The sequence below is a fragment of the Callospermophilus lateralis genome, chromosome 7 (assembly GCF_048772815.1).
Source record: "Callospermophilus lateralis isolate mCalLat2 chromosome 7, mCalLat2.hap1, whole genome shotgun sequence".
NCBI classification, from domain to species: domain Eukaryota; kingdom Metazoa; phylum Chordata; class Mammalia; order Rodentia; family Sciuridae; genus Callospermophilus; species Callospermophilus lateralis.
The window spans coordinates 1,331,816-1,348,875 of record NC_135311.1 but is presented as its reverse complement, the minus strand read 5'-3'; the positions used below and the strand labels follow the sequence as shown (position 1 = coordinate 1,348,875).

At 46.4% G+C, this 17,060-nt stretch overlaps 1 protein-coding gene across 5 annotated transcripts; it reads left to right on the top strand.

The window, feature by feature from the left end:
- Positions 1-11: 11 nt before the first annotated feature.
- Itga10 (integrin subunit alpha 10) lies at positions 12-15,846 on the top strand. 5 transcript variants are annotated; one of them, XM_076861653.1, is made up of 30 exons: positions 12-249; positions 1,684-1,795; positions 1,995-2,104; positions 2,296-2,387; positions 2,603-2,717; positions 3,580-3,707; positions 3,843-3,991; positions 4,985-5,135; positions 5,335-5,500; positions 5,638-5,711; positions 5,955-6,099; positions 6,305-6,453; positions 6,771-6,914; positions 7,027-7,230; positions 7,517-7,647; positions 8,008-8,174; positions 8,252-8,394; positions 8,911-9,024; positions 9,239-9,324; positions 9,477-9,618; positions 9,803-9,895; positions 10,053-10,129; positions 10,282-10,371; positions 10,763-10,847; positions 11,000-11,113; positions 11,373-11,453; positions 11,645-11,758; positions 13,445-13,540; positions 13,861-13,974; positions 14,268-15,846. In XM_076861653.1, the coding sequence occupies exons 1-30, from the start codon at positions 198-200 to the stop codon at positions 14,331-14,333; spliced, it is 3,504 nt and encodes a 1,167-aa protein (XP_076717768.1). In that variant the 5' UTR covers positions 12-197; the 3' UTR covers positions 14,334-15,846. The 5 variants fall into 5 exon arrangements, with proteins under 5 accessions (XP_076717768.1, XP_076717766.1, XP_076717769.1 ...); XM_076861651.1 differs by lacking the exon at positions 12-249 and having other exon boundaries at positions 285-1,795; XM_076861650.1 differs by lacking the exons at positions 12-249; positions 1,684-1,795 and having other exon boundaries at positions 1,864-2,104; positions 7,030-7,230.
- The last annotated feature ends 1,214 nt before the right edge of the window (positions 15,847-17,060 follow it).

Genomic DNA, 17,060 nt, shown 5'->3' with positions numbered 1-17,060 from the left:
GAAGACAGAGAAATAAACCAATTTAGTTAGGCCTCCTTGGTCTGGGGCTCCCCACAGTTTCCCACCATCACTCCTCCCATTCCTTCCAACTTTATTTTTAGCTTCCAGTGGGAGGGGGCAGGACAGGAGGGAAAGTAGCAGAAAAGGAGAAAGACAGAAGCACAGAGGACTTCTGACACAGGACAGAACCACCAGGCATGGAGCTCCCCCTCTTCCCTCACCTGTCCTTGCCCCTGATGTTCCTGACAGGTGAGGGACGTTAACTTCTTGGTTTCTGGTGGGAATGAAAGATGTATGAATTGTGTGAAATTGGGTCAATTGCGGTATAAAAGTTCTTTAGGAGTTAGGGGAGGAGGTTATTAGGATTCAGTATTCCATGTGTGTATTCCCACAGGCGACTGCTTTGATATTGAGATTAGCAGAGGCTGAAGTTGACTAGGGCCTTGCCAAAGATTTGTACTTAATTACCTAAAACCTTTCCTTAACCCTGTGGGAGTGAGGAGACAGAAAAGCAACATGTCGTGACCTTCCACATGGCTAATCTGATTCCTATTTTTTCCTTCCCTCCCTCCTTCTCCCTATGCTTGGTAGTACACGGGGCTTGAGACATAACTGCCCTACTGTGTGGTCAGAACTCTGGGTTTATCTAACCAATGATCCATAGTCCCTGATCATACAGCCCTGCCAATTTCCTGGATGCAAAAGGTTCACGTACAAAACAACTTTCTGAAAGTAAGCATGGTTTGGGTTAGAACTATCTGTAGTCATTGGTAGTGGTGGTGGTGGGGTAGCCTGGGAGGGGGTTGCTTGAAAGTAAGGAGTAAGACCCAGTTGGGAAGAGCAACATGGGAGGGACAAGAGAACTGGATTTTCCCTTGATAGTGCCCTATAATCTTTGTTTCCTAAAATACCAGCTCTGATTTTAAAGGAATTGGGGTCAGAAGGAGAGAGTCAGCAAGGACATGACTGGGGGCCTTTAGAGTGTGTTGAAGTTTGAGGAAACCATGGAGGTAGGCAAGGGGCAGTTGAATGAGATAAAAAGAAAGCAGATTAGGGGAAACTTTGGGGTAATGGGTCCGTTGGCAAGGATGGATGGCAAACTGTGTGGGCAGGCGGGTGGCCCCACCCAGTTAATTACCACTGAGGTTTCCAGGGCTGGAACCACCAGCAACCTAGACATTGGAGAAAGAGTGAGAGTGTGACAATGTCACTGGGAGTCAAAAAGAGAGAGGAGAGACCCAGACACACAATGCACTTTATATTGCTTTTGTTCTGCCTATGGTCCTGAGTTTTGGGGGATTTTGGAAGAAATGGTTGTTCTGGGGTTGTAGAAAGGTCCTCTCCCTCTTTTGACCCTCACAGTTTGGAGAGGAAGATGTGTAGGAGGAATGACATGAAAAAGAGTAATCTGACCTTTCCAGACACATCTGTGAATGAGATTTCAGGAGTGGAAATGGAAATACAGTTGTGCATCATCATGGCCGAGAGCCACAGGACCCAAACACGGGAAGGGAGCATTCCTTTGGAGACTCTGAATCTATAACATTGACAGAGTCCAGGAGAGCTTACGAGTAAGAAGGCAGAAAGATTGAGATTCAGATGCTACCTCATGGTTTCTCTCTGGCTGTGCATCCCAGTCATGACTGACCATTTTATGTTAATTCTATGATCCTGGCCCAACAGGTCTCTGCTCCCCCTTTAATCTGGATGTGCATCACCCACGCCTATTCGCAGGGCCACCTGAGGCTGAATTTGGATACAGTGTCTTACAACACGTTGGGGGTGGACAGAGATGGTGAGGAGGAAACCAGAGAGCAATGGGATTGGGACTGTGATAGTGCCAATAAAGGGGAGGCAAAATAGATGGGATTCCAGGTTCGTCTGGTTTTTGCAAAGTGACTGGGGCTCTAAACTTGCCACCTCAATGTACTTTCCCTCTGACCTCTGATAAGGGTCATGTTCACCCTATGCTCATACTCACATCCTCCTCCCAGGATGCTGGTGGGCGCTCCTTGGGATGGGCCTTCAGGTGACCGGAGGGGGGACGTTTATCGCTGCCCTGTAGGGGGGCCCCACAATGCCCCATGTGCCAAGGGCCACTTGGGTAAGAAGATGCCTGACCCTTCCCCTCCTAACCCTTTGATACCCTAGTGTCTTTGACCCCTTGTTAGCTTCTTCACCTCCATAATCCACACATGCCCTCTCCCCTTCACATTCTCTTCTAAAGCCACCTTGAACTGAGTCATGCCATCTGTGACCTCATGATCTCATTCTCTTCCACTCCCCTCCAACCAGGTGATTATCAACTGGGAAATTCATCTCATCCTGCTGTGAATATGCACCTGGGCATGTCTCTGTTAGAGACAGATGATGATGGGGGATTCATGGTGAGCTAAGGAAAGGATGGTGGCAGGGTCTCGGAAGGTTTGTGGTAGAAAACAAAAGAACATTGTGGTAGAGGAAACTAGTCCATGTAGAGGGGTCAAGGAGTTAAAGCTAGAAAGAAAGGTAGGGCCTCCCAGGGAGTAGTCTCAGTGTGTGGGAGCATGTTCTGAGGGTACTGTTCAATATGGGAGTAACTGTTTCCCCTGACTGTCCCCAGGCCTGTGCCCCTCTCTGGTCTCGTGCTTGTGGCAGCTCTGTCTTCAGTTCTGGAATATGTGCTCGTGTGGATGCTTCATTCCAGCCCCAGGGAAGCCTGGCACCCACTGCCCAACGTGAGCTGGAGGAAGAGCCTAAGGACTCAGTTCCCAGAATGGGAAGCTGGGTGGGAGAAAGATGGGGCAAAAAGCTCTGATGTCTGGCAGAGGGTCTGCTTGGCCACCCCATTGCTACTTAATGTCCCTGCAAAAGCTCCTTGTTTCCTAACAGATTAGAGTTGTATTCCTTACCAAGGCATAAAGACTTGGTGATCTGGTCTAACTAATTTCAAAAACCCAACTTATACCTTCATATACCCTGGGCCTTGACCATAGCATTCCTCTCACCACTCTCTATGTGTCATCTCTCTTCACGTACCTCTGTTTCCCCTTGTTACAAGTGTTCTCTATTCAAATGCCTTTCCTTATATTCTCCTCTCCTCAAACATCTTTAAACTTCATATATCTTCTTCTTCCTCTTCCTTTTCCCCCTCCTCCTCTCCTTTTTCTTTTTGTAGGCCAGGCAAGCAAGCACTCTACCACAGAGCTACAGCCCCAGCCCATTACCTTCCTATCTGCTCCCCCATTTGACTTTCAATCAGAATCCACTCTCTGGAGCCGGAGCTGTAGCTCAGTGGAAGTGCATGTGCTGAGTATGAATGAAAAAAGGCCTCTTCACTCTTCACAGCAAACTAGTGCTTTGTTTCTCCCTGGCTTCTTCTTTCCTCCATTTTTTACTAAATAGTATATATTCCTGCCTCTTCTCTTGTCATTTATAACTTATCCAGGGCCTGGCACAGTTTTTTACTTGCATATAAGAAGGTACCTAATAAATATTTAGTTGAATGTGTCCTCCTGTGACCTCCTGTGTCCTCACTTGTTGACCCCAGCCCAGTATTTCTCTACCTATTTGTTTCCTATCACCATACTCTCCTCCTAGGTTGCCCCACCTACATGGATGTTGTCATTGTCTTGGATGGCTCCAACAGCATCTACCCCTGGTCTGAAGTTCAGACTTTCCTGCGGAGGCTGGTAGGAAGATTGTTTATTGATCCAGAGCAGATTCAGGTAAGAGAAGGCAACATAGATGGGCTTGGAGGGAAAGAGATAGACGCAAGGTGGTATTTTCAGTAGATCAGGTATTTCTCTCCCTCCTCTCTCCTCTCCCAAAACATTTCATTTGGGTACACACTTTATTCTCAGGTGGGACTAGTACAGTATGGAGAAAGTCCTGTACATGAGTGGTCCCTGGGAGATTTCCGAACCAAGGAAGAAGTGGTGAAAGCAGCCAGGAACCTCAGCCGGCGGGAAGGACGAGAAACAAAGACTGCCCAAGCAATATTGGTGGCCTGGTGAGGCATTGTGAAGGGGAGGCAGAGTAATGAAGGGTTACAAGTGGGTTTGGAATATATTGTGTATATCCAAAGATGTCTTGCATGCTTATTTTTATATGCATATGGGTGATGCATGGAAGAAGTCTAAGTTGGCCGTCATTATATTCCCTCTCACTGCATTCCTACAAAGTGTTTATGTCTGTATCTCTCTAAGTCTCTGCTCTATCTTTGCAGACAGAACTCTATCTCTCTGTATATCTTCACTCCAACTTTGATCAGGTTCTCCACCACTCATATCTTACCCCTCTTCCCAAACATGATTCAAAATTCATCTCTAGGAAGAACCCCCTGACCTGACAATTCTTTCCCCTCCTCCTCCTCCTCCTCCTCCTCCTCCTCCTCCTCCTCCTCCTCCTCCCCCTCCCCCTTCCCCCCTCCTCCTCCTCCTCCTCCTCTTCCTTCTCCTCCTTTCTTCTTCTTCTCCTTCTTCTCCTTCTCCTTCTCCTCCTCCTCCTCCTCCTCCTCCTCCTTCTCTTTTCTCCTTCTCTTTTCTCCTTCTCCTTTTTCCTTCTCCTTCTCTTTCTCCTTCTTTTTTCTGGTACCAGGGATTGAACCCAGGGTCACTCAACCACTGAGCCACATTCCAGCCCTCTTTTTGAGACAGGGTCTCAGTAAATTGCTTAGAGCTTTACTAAATTGCTGAGGCTGACCTTGAACTTGTGATCCTCCTGCCTCAGCCTCCTGAGTCACTGGGATTACAACCATTCTTTATTCTGCATTTCCTTAATATTTCTCTTCCCAAATGCAATATTTTGGATAAATTTTGTGCTTTATTTGAACTGAATGTATGGCATTTGTACATTTGAGTTCTAAGTGTATGTTAATCCCAATGTTACTTTTGGGAAATGGTCTAAAAGGCAAGATGATTGATCTCAGTGAGCTGCTGACATTGTTAAATCCTGTATGTATGATATATCTGATTATACTTCATTCTTTTCTCTCTCTTCTTAGCACAGAAGGGTTCAGTCAATCCCGGGGAGGCCGACCAGAGGCTGCCAGGCTACTGGTGGTTGTCACTGATGGAGAATCACATGATGGAGAGGAGCTTCCAGCAGCACTAAAGGCCTGTGAGGCTGGAAGAGTGACACGCTATGGGATTGCGGTAAGAATTGACTCTGGATCTAGAAGGGTTGGCAGGGGAAGACTCTGAGGACCAGGAACTTGAAGAAAATGGGGTATTATCTACTTCCTGGACTTCAGCCACATTTCCCTTCCTTCACTTTAGTTGACTATGTTCTCTATGAGCTCTAACACTTCACTCCACACATCTAATAGATGCCATCTTGATCTCCTGACCTCAGGTTCTTGGTCACTACCTTCGGCGTCAGCGAGATCCCAGCTCTTTCCTAAGGGAAATCCGAGCTATTGCCAGTGATCCCGATGAGCGATTCTTCTTCAATGTTACTGATGAGGCTGCACTGACTGACATTGTAGATGCCCTAGGAGACCGAATTTTTGGCCTTGAGGGTAATGATTACCCTGGAGAAACGAAGGAAAGAATAGGGGGAATTCTGGAATATAGTTGGGGTTCTAGAGTAAATTCAGTAGGTCAAAGAGAGAATTGTCTTACCTTGATAGTGCATTGATATTTTCTCATGTCCAAGGGTCTCATGGAGAAAATGAAAGTTCCTTTGGGCTGGAAATGTCTCAGATTGGTTTCTCCACTCATCGACTAAAGGTTGGACAGACTCTGACCCCTGCATGACATCTCCCAGCCTCTGACCTCCTCAATGACTCCTTCCAGATACTGATTCAGACAACTTCAACCCTTGTCCCTTCTAGACTCCCGCTCTAACCAGCCTCCATGCTGAGCCTCAGTGCCTTTCTAAGTGACTATAGCAGACCTGTAGTGATTCTCTTTTTATTTACTCCTTATTCCCCGGTGTCTTTTCAGTGACCCCTTCTGGTTCTAACCCCACAGGATGGGATTCTCTTTGGGATGGTGGGGGCCTATGACTGGGGAGGCTCAGTGCTATGGCTTGAAGAAGGTCATCGCCTTTTCCCCCCACGAACAGCCCTGGAAGATGAGTTTCCCTCTGCCCTGCAGAACCATGCAGCCTACCTGGGTGAGTAGCAGGAAGTTGCAGGAATGGGAGAGTGGGAGGAAGGAATGCGTTCCTAGTGTGGGGTATGAGGTGCTCCCTCTTAATTCATGTAGCTTCCCCCGGTCTCTTTCTGGTTCCCTTGGGGCCTCCTCTTGTGCCCTTAGGGAGCCCCCACCCTGATCTCATCTTCTTTCCCTTCTACCTCTGATGCCTTACCTGCTTCTAGGTTACTCTGTTTCCTCCATGGTTTTGCGGGGTGGACGCCGCCTCTTTCTCTCAGGGGCTCCTAGGTTTAGACATCGAGGAAAAGTCATCGCCTTCCAACTTAAGAAAGATGGGGCCGTGAGGGTCGCCCAGAGCCTCCAGGGGGAGCAGGTAGAGTGTCAAGTGAGGGTGGGGCCCTTGGATCTTCAGGGACTTCCAGACTGATGGGAAAGAATGAGATAGGGCAGGAGAGAGGCCAGAAATTCTATGCTAGGCTAGGGATGTGGCTCAGTGGTAGAGTGCTTGCCTAGCATGCATAAGGCCCTAGAATTCAATCCCCACTACTGAAAAAAAAATGTCTCCAAATTCTGATTATCAGAATGTCAGGAATATAAGAGCCAGATTGGCAGACTGGTGAGTATATCCCACTGAGTCCATTTATCCACACTCTCTTTTTTCTGGGGTCATCACTACCTACCACTCTCCAGATTGGTTCATACTTTGGCAGTGAGCTTTGCCCATTGGATACAGATAGGGATGGGACAACTGATATTTTGCTTGTGGCTGCCCCCATGTTCCTGGGACCCCAGAACAAGGAGACAGGACGTGTTTATGTGTATCTGGTGGGCCAGGTGAGACTTGCTGGGACTCCCTGGGATTTGTCAGGGTTGGGGAATGGATGGGTTTGCTGAGAGGTTGGGGCAACCAGATTTTTATCTTCTATCTTGCTCTCACCTCCACCAGCAGACTTTGCTAACACTCCAAGGAATACTTCAGCCAGAACCTCCCCAGGATGCTCGGTTTGGCTTTGCCATGGGTGCTCTTCCTGATCTGAACCAAGATGGATTTGCTGATGTGGCTGTAGGGGCACCCCTGGAGGATGGGCACCAGGGAGCACTATACCTATACCATGGAACCCAGAGAGGAGTCAGGCCCCATCCTGCCCAGGTCAGAAATGCCCAGATGAGCAGGGATACAGTGGTGTAAACACGAGGGAGGTATGCTCTTTGCTTATCTGTAGTCTCCTTGCTTGAGTCTCAAACCAAACAAGTGCTTAATCAGTAGGTAAAACAGTGAGATAGTGCAGTGGGATGCAGGTTTCTGAACCAAGGGACTCCTAAACACAGTCAAGTTTCTCTTATTCCCCTATTGGACAGGAAGGAACTTGGCAGGAGGATTGAGAAACCAGATATATGAGTCCCTGCCTCAATCTTTTACCCTCTCTTTCTCTTAGAGAATTGCTGCTGTCACCATGCCACAGGCCCTTAGCTACTTTGGCCGAAGTGTGGATGGCCGGCTAGATCTGGATGGAGATGATCTAGTAGATGTGGCTGTGGGTGCTCAGGGGGCAGCCATCCTGCTCAGGTGAGGAGCCCCAGCTCAGGTAGCAGTGGACAGCACAGCACATCTGTTAAGATAAAGGGCTTAGATTTGGGTTTCTGGAACAACTTTTTCTGTGCCTCCATTCCTAGTTTATAAGCATGCTGCCTGCCTTTTTGGTTTATTGTAAGGATCACATGGGATCATCCATGTAAAGATTTAAGCACCGTTAGTGCTTATTGAATTGAATAGAAGTATATACTTCTGTCATAGAGTTCAGGGAAGGGTGACACTGTGCATTCAGCCCCTCATTTTTATTTTAATGAGGGGGAGGCAAACACTGGGTGGCACTTCTTAAAGGGCTTACCTCCTCTTTCTGGAATTTTGTATCGACCCTGTTCCTAGCTCCCGGCCCATTGTCTACTTGGCTCCATCACTAGAGGTGACCCCACCTGCCATCAGTGTGGTCCAGAGGGACTGTAGGCGGCGAGGCCAGGAGGCAGCATGCTTGACTGCAGCCCTTTGCTTCCAAGTGACCTCCCGCACACCTGGACGCTGGGATCACCAATTCTGTGAGTGCGAACTTCAACCCTTGCCTGCCTTGGTCTCTGAACTCCTCTTTACCCTCACTTTTGCCTTTCTCATTTAGATGTGCACTTCACAGCATCAATAGATGAGTGGATGGTAGGGGCACGTGCAGCATTTGATGGCTCTGGTCAGAGGATGCCCCCTCGGCAGCTCCAGCTCAGCGTGGGGAATGTCACTTGTGAGCAGCTGCACTTTCATGTGTTGGTGAGAAAGGGGCAGGAACTACTTTGCATTAATACCTTAGAGCTAGGAAAAGACTGGGTCAGAGGAGGAATTTCAACTAGATCAGCAAGAAAGCTGAAACAGGGAAAGTAAGACAATTCAGGCTCTGGGATCAGGTTAATCTGTGTTTGATTCCTCTGCCATTTACTACTAAGAATTCTGGCAAGCCACTCTCTTCCAAATCTCAGTTTTCTTGTCTGCAGAGTGGTGATAATAATAACTATATCATATGAGTTGTATTAAAATCAAATTTAAGAGTATTGATAAGGGCCTAAAGATATAGCTCAGTGGTAGAACCCAGTACTATCACAACCTTGGGTTTAAGCCCTAGCACTGCAAAAACAAAACAAAAATAGTATTGGTAAAACCTCAAGATAGTACCCAGCACACAGAAAGTGCTTCCTGAATGATCACTAAAATTATCATATTCTTCCATGGGCCTGGTTTCATTCATACCTAACTCTGGCTCCCATAATCCTTAACTCTGGCTTCCTTCAGGATACATCAGATTATCTCCGGCCAGTGGCCTTGACTGTGACCTTTGCCTTGGACAACACCACAAAGCCAGGGCCTGTGCTGGATGAAGGTTCACCCACCTCTATACGAAAATTGGTTAGCAGTGCTAAGCCCTGCCCTACCCTTGGGTCTCAACACTGCTCTCCCAGTGAATTCAAGAGAAAGGGGAGGGGGAAACATGAGATTTTTATGCTGAAAGCTGACATAGACCCCTCTAATGGAAGTATGTTCATTCTTCTCTGCTTTCCCCGAAGAACATGCCTTTCTTCTTGCCTTCCTCTCATCCCTGAGGACCTTTTCTCTCTTCCAGGTCCCCTTCTCCAAAGACTGTGGCTCTGACAATGAATGCATCACAGACCTGGTGCTTCAAGCTAATATGGACATCAGAGGCTCCAGGTTGATAGACATGAGCTGAGCAAACCAGGGTGATCTGAGAAAGATGGGAAGGAACTCAAAGGGAGCTGGGGATTTGTTTCTTACAAGGATAACAGAAGTGAGATTTTGGTGCTCCTTCAATTCCTGGTCTCTCCCTTATCTACCACTCCCAGGAAGGCCCCATTTGTGGTTCGAGGTGGCCGGAGGAAAGTGCTGGTATCAGCAACTTTGGAAAACAGGAAGGAAAATGCCTACAACACTAGCCTGAGTCTCAACTTTTCTAGAAACCTCCACCTAGCCAGTCTCACTACTCAGGTGCCTTTGGAGGAAGGGGTTAGGGGAGGAGGGGAGAAAGGAGGAGGAAGAAGATTGGGGTATTGGCTTTGACTGCGAGGTGCTCTGGAGAAATGTTCAGTGGTTAGTGGCTAGAGGGAGGCTGTGGGTAGGGGGACAGTTGCAGGCCCAGCCCCAGCCTCTACCCCTATTCCTCTGCCCTCAGAGGGACAGCTCAGTAAAGGTGGAATGTGCAGCTCCTTCCCCTAATGCCCGGCTCTGCAGTGTGGGGCATCCTGTTTTCCAGACTGGAGCCAAGGTGAGTTGGGGCCCAGGCTGAGGAAGGGGTTCAGGAAAAACAGAGACTGTAATCTGTGGGGCCTGGGAAGTCAGGGAAGGAGGTACACAAGGATTCCTGTTCCTCTGTTGTTGTTCTATGAAGAAGAATGTACCTTAACAATGTCCCCTGCCCCCAGGTGACCTTTCTGCTTGAGTTTGAGTTTAGCTGCTCCTCACTCCTGAGCCAGGTCTTGGTGAGGTTGAATGCCAGTAGGTGAGAACAAAGGGAACTTCTTTCCAGCTCTCTTCTTTTGGTATTGAGTTGGGAGTTGGGGAGAGGAACAGCCCTGACTCTTCTACTAGCATGGAGGGATATCTGAGGAGGGATTGGGATGTGAGCCCTTCCTCCCCGCTCTGACCCTACAGCAGTAGCCTGGAAACAAATGGGACCCTTCAAGATAACACAGCCCAGACCTCTGCCTACATCCAGTATGAGCCTCATCTCCTATTCTCTAGGTATGGCCCAGTCCTAGCTGGGACTCAGTTCCTATGCCAGACTCATGTTTCTTCCCTCTCCTTCCACATGCTTCAGTGTTCCCAGAAACACAAACCCTTGGGGCTACTCATTCTTTTTGTCCTCGCTCTCACCCATAAGGAAATTTCTCTTTTAAGCATCTTACTTTTCTAGGTATAAGACTTTGCATTTCCCCTGGGATGACGGGATATGGGATGTGGCTATAAAATTTGTTTCGCATCTATGTCATGTTTCGTTTCTTTATTCTCCACGTACCCCCATCACTTTATCCATGTGCTGGCCCTATTTCTCTGAATCCATGCCTGTGTGCTGATCATGTGCCCCTGTGTCTGTCTTGGCGGTGACCTTGTATCTCCTGACTTGTCCACACAGTGAGTCCACCCTGCACCGCTATGAGGTTCACCCCTATAGGACCCTCCCAGTGGGTCCTGGCCCTGAATTCAAAACTACTCTTAAGGTGAAAAGCTGGAGGGGCCTTGACATGACAGGAGCATGGGAGTGGGGAGGACAATAATTGTGGGAAAGGGAAACTGGGGGAAAAGGACGGGCAGAGACTCTTGGATTTTAATGGTGTCTCCCACCTCTTCTTGTTTACAATCTTCCTCTCAGGTTCAGAACCTTGGCTGTTATGTGGTCAGTGGCCTCATCATCTCAGCTCTTCTCCCAGCTGTAGCCCAGGGAGGCAATTACTTCCTGTCACTATCTCAAGTCATCACTGACAATGTGAGTCTGGGCTGGAGCATGCGGAATCCTGTCATCTGGAGCTGATGGGCTCACTGAAGCTGGATACCATACCAGCTCCCTGTCTGTTGGCCCAGCACCCTCAGAGCTCTACTTCCTGGGGACATTTCTTTTACATGTGTGGCTCCTTTGAGAGGAAAGAAAGGGGTTTTACATAGAAAGACCATAAGAATGTGGGAAGTACCCTGCTCCACCTGGCCTCCTCAGCAGCAGGTCTTTGAGGGTGAATCTTCCTCTGTAGGCAAGCTGCATAGTGCAGAACCTGACCAAGCCCCCAGGCCCCCCTGTGCATCCAGAGGAGCTTCGGCACACAAACAGGCTGGTATGAGTCACAAGAGAGTAACCAGAGCAGAAGTACAAATAGAGTCAGTTACCTGTGATGGAGGGGTGTGTGTGTGTGTGTGTGTGTGTGTGTGTGTGTGTGTGAGTGCGCTCATGCATGCGTGGGTGGTATATGTGGGAAAAGGGGTTCTTTCTCCTCTGGGATCCTGATCTGTCTTTCTTTTCTGGTAGAATGTCAGCAATACTTGGTGTCAAGTTGTGAGGTGCCACCTTGGGCAGCTGGCAAAGGGGACCGAGGTCTCTGTTGGACTACTGAGGCTGGTTCACAATGAATTTTTCCGGAGGGTAATACTTCCCTTTCCTATTAGTCTCCCTTTCTACTCCTATCTGTGACATTAATATAGGTTTTGGAGGTCGACAGAACCATGTTCAAGTTTTACTGTTGCCTATTACTAGCTATTTGACCATGAGCTTCTTTTTACTGATCTTTAAAGTAAAATGGGATAGTGTCTATTTTATGAAGTTTTTGTAAATAAAAAAATAGTGAGCTGGACATACGCTGAACACTCAGTAAACCTAGTTATTATTTTTCTATTTTCCTTTATCATCTTTTAGTGCTGTATTACTAATCAATCAACATTTATAGGACACCTAAACTTCATCAGTTAATGATCCATTGAATGCTTATTATGTAAAAGATTGGTATTAGGTCAGTCAACTCTGAGGATAATGTCCCCAACATTTATCATCATGCCTAACTCATTGTAGGTACTTACTACATTTTTGTTAAATGAATGGATAAAATAATTATTTTTACATGTAGGACTTGTATTTGGGGGGTAGGAAGTAAGATTTTATATATATATATTGTAGTTGACACAATATCTTTATTTATTTATTTATATGTGGTGCTGAGGATCAAACAAACCCATGGTGTCACACGTGTGAGGCGAGTTCTCTACCACTGAGCCACAACCCCATGCCCCAGAAATGACATCTTAATTATAAGTAGCTATGTAGCACTAGAAGTTTTTTATATTGTATATTTTATTTATTTATTTTTTAGTTGTTGACAGACCTTTATTTTATTCATTTATTTATATGTGGTGCTGAGAATTGAATCCAGTGCCTCATATTTGCAAGGCAAGTGCTCTACCATTGAGCCACAACCCTAGCCCCCTGTATATTTCCATATACCACCTACTTTGAATAATATCAGATCCCAGGGATGTAGGTATAAGTTTGGAGGAAGTCTATCAAACCACATGTCTCCAAGTCTGGTTCTCACTTTATCCTTCTTTGATATTTTTTTCACTCTTTTATTTATTCTTAACAAAGATTTATTAAGAAACTGCTACACACTTGGCACCGTGGTAGGCCCTAGGCACTGGAGACACAATGGTTAGTGAAACACAGACCTTAACCTCAAGGGTCTTATAGTTCAGTGGAAAAAGACAAGTAAACACCAGGTATATTAGGTTTAGGGACATGTGACTGGCATGTGCTCAGCTCTCGTGAGCTCCCTCTTGGCTATGTCACATCATGGCAGGAGCATACAAACATATCATCTGGTCTCTCTTTTTTTAAAGCCACTGGGATTCAATTCAAGAGGGGCTCCATCCTAATGACTTTAATCTTAATCATATCCCAAAGGGCCCATCTCTAAAAACCATAGGTGGATAAAGTTTCTTCCCTCTTAATCTTACAACAGGGATTGAATTTCAACACATGAAGACTTGTTGAGAAATATATCAAAATTTATCAAAACCATAATACCATAGTTAGGAGGAAACACTTTCCTAATTCCCAGAGGGGTAAATGAAAGGAGAGTAGAATGCATTTCAGATAAATAGCACATTTGAAGGTCCAGAGGCTTCTATCTATTTCCCTTCCTCTCTTTTCCCATAGGCCTCCAACCTCTTCTGGTCTCAAGGGCCCTGGAGTTGTACCACTCAGGCTAGACATTGTTCTTGCACCACACCACCTGATGATGGCTCACTTTAAATGCCTTCCCGTTCCCTTGTTCCACAGGCCAAGTTCAAGTCTGTGATAGTGGTCAGTACCTTTGAGCTGGGAACTGAGGAAGGCAGTGTCCTACAGCTAACTGAAGCGTCCCGTTGGAGTGAGGTAAGACTAGAGACTGAGTTTGACAGATTTGAAAATAATGGTGATGGGGGAAGGGAACGTAGCTCAATTGGTAGAGTGCTGGCTTCGCATGCCCCAGGCCCTGAGTTCAATCCCCAGTGGGACAGAACACTTGTGACCTTTCAGTCAGGAATGATAAATGAGGATTCTAGGGTTCCACTCCTCCATTCCTATCTCAAGTTTTCTCCTTTGAGTAGAAAGAATCTCCTTATTCTATTTTGAGGCTGGCATTGTTATAATGTCGGGGGGTGGCTGGTGGGGTTAAAGGGCACATGTAAAAACCAACTCTTCCCCTCACATAGAGCCTCCTGGAGGTGATTCAGACCCACCCTGTCCTCATCTCCCTGTGGATCCTCATTGGCAGTGCCCTGGGAGGGCTGCTCCTGCTTGCTCTCCTTGTCTTCTGTCTGTGGAAGGTAAGCACTGCTTAGTGGGGAGTGGGGAACGTGGTGCCCACCAGCTGAGGGATCCTAGACTATAACAGGGAGAATAGGATTTGTACTGGGCAGCTAAACAGGCTGTAGGTTTAATGCCCAGATCTTCACTGTACTCCACCAATGGTGGTTGGATTAAACTAAGCCAATTAAAATAAAATTGGATCCAGTTTTTGGAAGCAGAGCAAAAGTGAAAACCTCAGATAAGTCTGAGGGCTATTGGCAAGGTCCCCAGGAAGGGCATCTGGCAATGCCTCTTATCTCTTCCTCTACAGCTTGGCTTCTTTGCACGTAAGAAAATCCCTGAGGAAGAAAAAAGAGGAGAGAAGCTGGAGCAATGAATGTAAAATAAGGCTCTAGAAAGTCCTGCCTGGCAGCTTCTTCAAGAGACTTGCGTCAGAGGAGAGGTTTGGAGGCTCAGAGGGGACAAGAAGATGCTTCTGGACTAACTCCCCAGACCTGCAGCTTGACTTGACTTTTGAGTCCTGAGAATGTTGCTGGCAATAGATGAAGCTTTACCTCAAAAAAAAAAAAAAAAAAAAAAAAAAAAGGCTGGCACAAGAACTAGCAACACTCCCACCCAGTGCTTCCCTATTCCTCATGATCCCAGTTCCACAGCCAATACTGGGGTCTCTGTTCCTCCCACCCATCACCACCAGAAACAAAAGAATTCTTCTCCCAGGTCTCTCTCCTTCCAGAACCCTTTGTCCTGGAAAGGATGAGTGTTATCCTCCTCCATTCCCCACTCTCTCACCTTCCTGCCTATTCCCCACTCCACAGGAGGGAGCTGGCATTGGCTTGCAAGATGTAAAGTCAACATCTGCTGCTTTCCTGTGGAGTCTAGTGATTCATAGAGCCGGATGGAGAGAGTCAACAGGAAAAAAGGAGGGAGGAGGAAAAGCCACAAGAGACACTCTGTACAATTCCAAGGAACAGAGAAGCCTTTAGACAGGCAACTGCCATCCCCCCTGAAACCTGAGACTCTGTGGTGCACTCGCCAGCCCTCAGGTGCTGGGGACACAGAGCTGCCCCCAGGCTTGCTGGGCATGGGCTTCCCAACCCTTCGCCTTCCCTGGGAGCAAAGCCAGGGCCTAGTGCCTGATTTTCTGGAACCAGAGGCCCCCAGGTGGCTGAAACTAGAATAGCAGAGAAGACCAGGTAGTTAAGCTTTGTTTTCTCTACTTCTCTGAACTTACTAGCTCTCTTCAGCCCTCCTTGGAGTCTCATAGAAAGCCAAGAGAAGAATACTGCTGGATGGTGGGAAACTCTTTGGCTTTACCAGCTTTGGGAAGCAGCAGCCCCACGGGCTCCGAACAAGTAGGGTGTACATTGAGAAGTCAAAGTGGGTGGCATGAGTTCTCTAGGGAGCAAGCCCCTTCTTGCCCAGCACTGGTTGTGTAGCACAAATAGCTCTTAGGAAAATGTTTCTGGGGCAACCCCAATCATACTTTGTAGGGTTTCTCTGTTAGAATCAGTTTATCAGACCTTGTTTGCTGTTTACTGGAAATCCCCAAGTAAATTTCTGACCTACCCCACCCTCATCCCATATTTTGGTCATGGCCATTAAAGGCAATTGGATTATCATAGACACTGGGAAACATTTGTTTCTTTGTAATCAAGGCTATGGATACCAGAGTCAGTTACTGGTCTGAGAGTACAACCACCGAAGAATCAACACCTTCTTTTAGAGTTGAAAAGAAAGAAGACAACTGATTGGGCAGTTGACTAGCAGCCACAAAACCTGTCCTCCCAGGCTGTTACTGAGTCCTAGGTGCATTGTTTATTTTGGCATGTCTCTTGTCTGCTGTAGACAGGGACCCTCCTGAACATTGTTTCCCAGCAGGGAGGAAAATGTATCAGGTGGTCAGAATAAATAAAGTTCAGTGTCAGGTGATTTCTGGCTCAATTTGAGTTCCCTAGGATATGGACAGCTCAGAAATAGTGAAAAGAAAATTACTGGTTTGCCTGAGACCTTGTATATATAGTAGAGTCCCTGGAAGGCAAAGTTATGAAATAGTCTGAATATTCTTTGTGATTCTCTCACTGGAGATTGCTCTGGCCTCCTGAAATTCTCACCTACTTAAGTGACCATAGAGTCTAAAGTATGTAGGTTTGGAAATCATGGAGGCATAGAGTGAAACCCCAGGTTTGCTATTTATTAGCTTCGGACCTTAACCAAATTATAACTTCCTTCAGGCTAAGATAACAATAAAAGTCTGTGTAGTACAGTGGTTAGGAATGAAAACAGATTTGGATTTAAATCCAGGTTATACTGCTTAAAACCTGTTTGTCTTAGAACAGGTTTAACTTCTCTCCTTTAAATGTATTAGGGTTGTGAGATTGTTCAAGAAAAGTGAGCATATAGTAAGTGCTCAAAATGGTAACTATAATTATAAAAATATTTTGTTATATATCAGGCACCATGGCTCTCACTTGTAAACCCAATGACTCCAGAATCTGAGACAGGAGGATAGTAAGTTAAAAGGCAGCCTCCACAATTTAGCAAGACCCTGTCTCAATCTTTTAAAAAAAAAAAATTTAAAGGATTGAGGATGTAGCTCAGTGGTAAGACATCTGTGGATTCAATCCTCAGTGCTGAAAAAAAAAGTTTCATTATAAAATAATCTACTTTATCATGTGTTATGAGGATTTAGTGAGAAAATATGTTGAAGCACCAAGTGATACTCCTGTTCTGGTGATTCTTTCCCAGACCCTGAAGATTTGTTTCTTCTATGTGCTGTTATCTTCTTCCACTAAATCTTTTCTATGCCTCACCCCTTTCAAATGTTTCTGAGCCCTCAAAAGTGATCGTTAACTGATTAGCCTAAGGTTCTAATAGTAGAAATCAAATCTATTCCAGGTATGGTGGTACATACTTGTAATCCTAGCAGTTTGGGAGACTGGTGAGGAGGATCATGAGTTCAAAGCCAGCCTCAGCAATTTAGCGAGGCCCTAAGCAACTTAGTGAAGCCCTGTCTCTAAACAAAATATTTAAACAGACTGGGAATGTGATTCTGTGGTTAAGTGTCCCTGGATTCAATCCCCAGGATCAAAAAAGAAAGAAATCA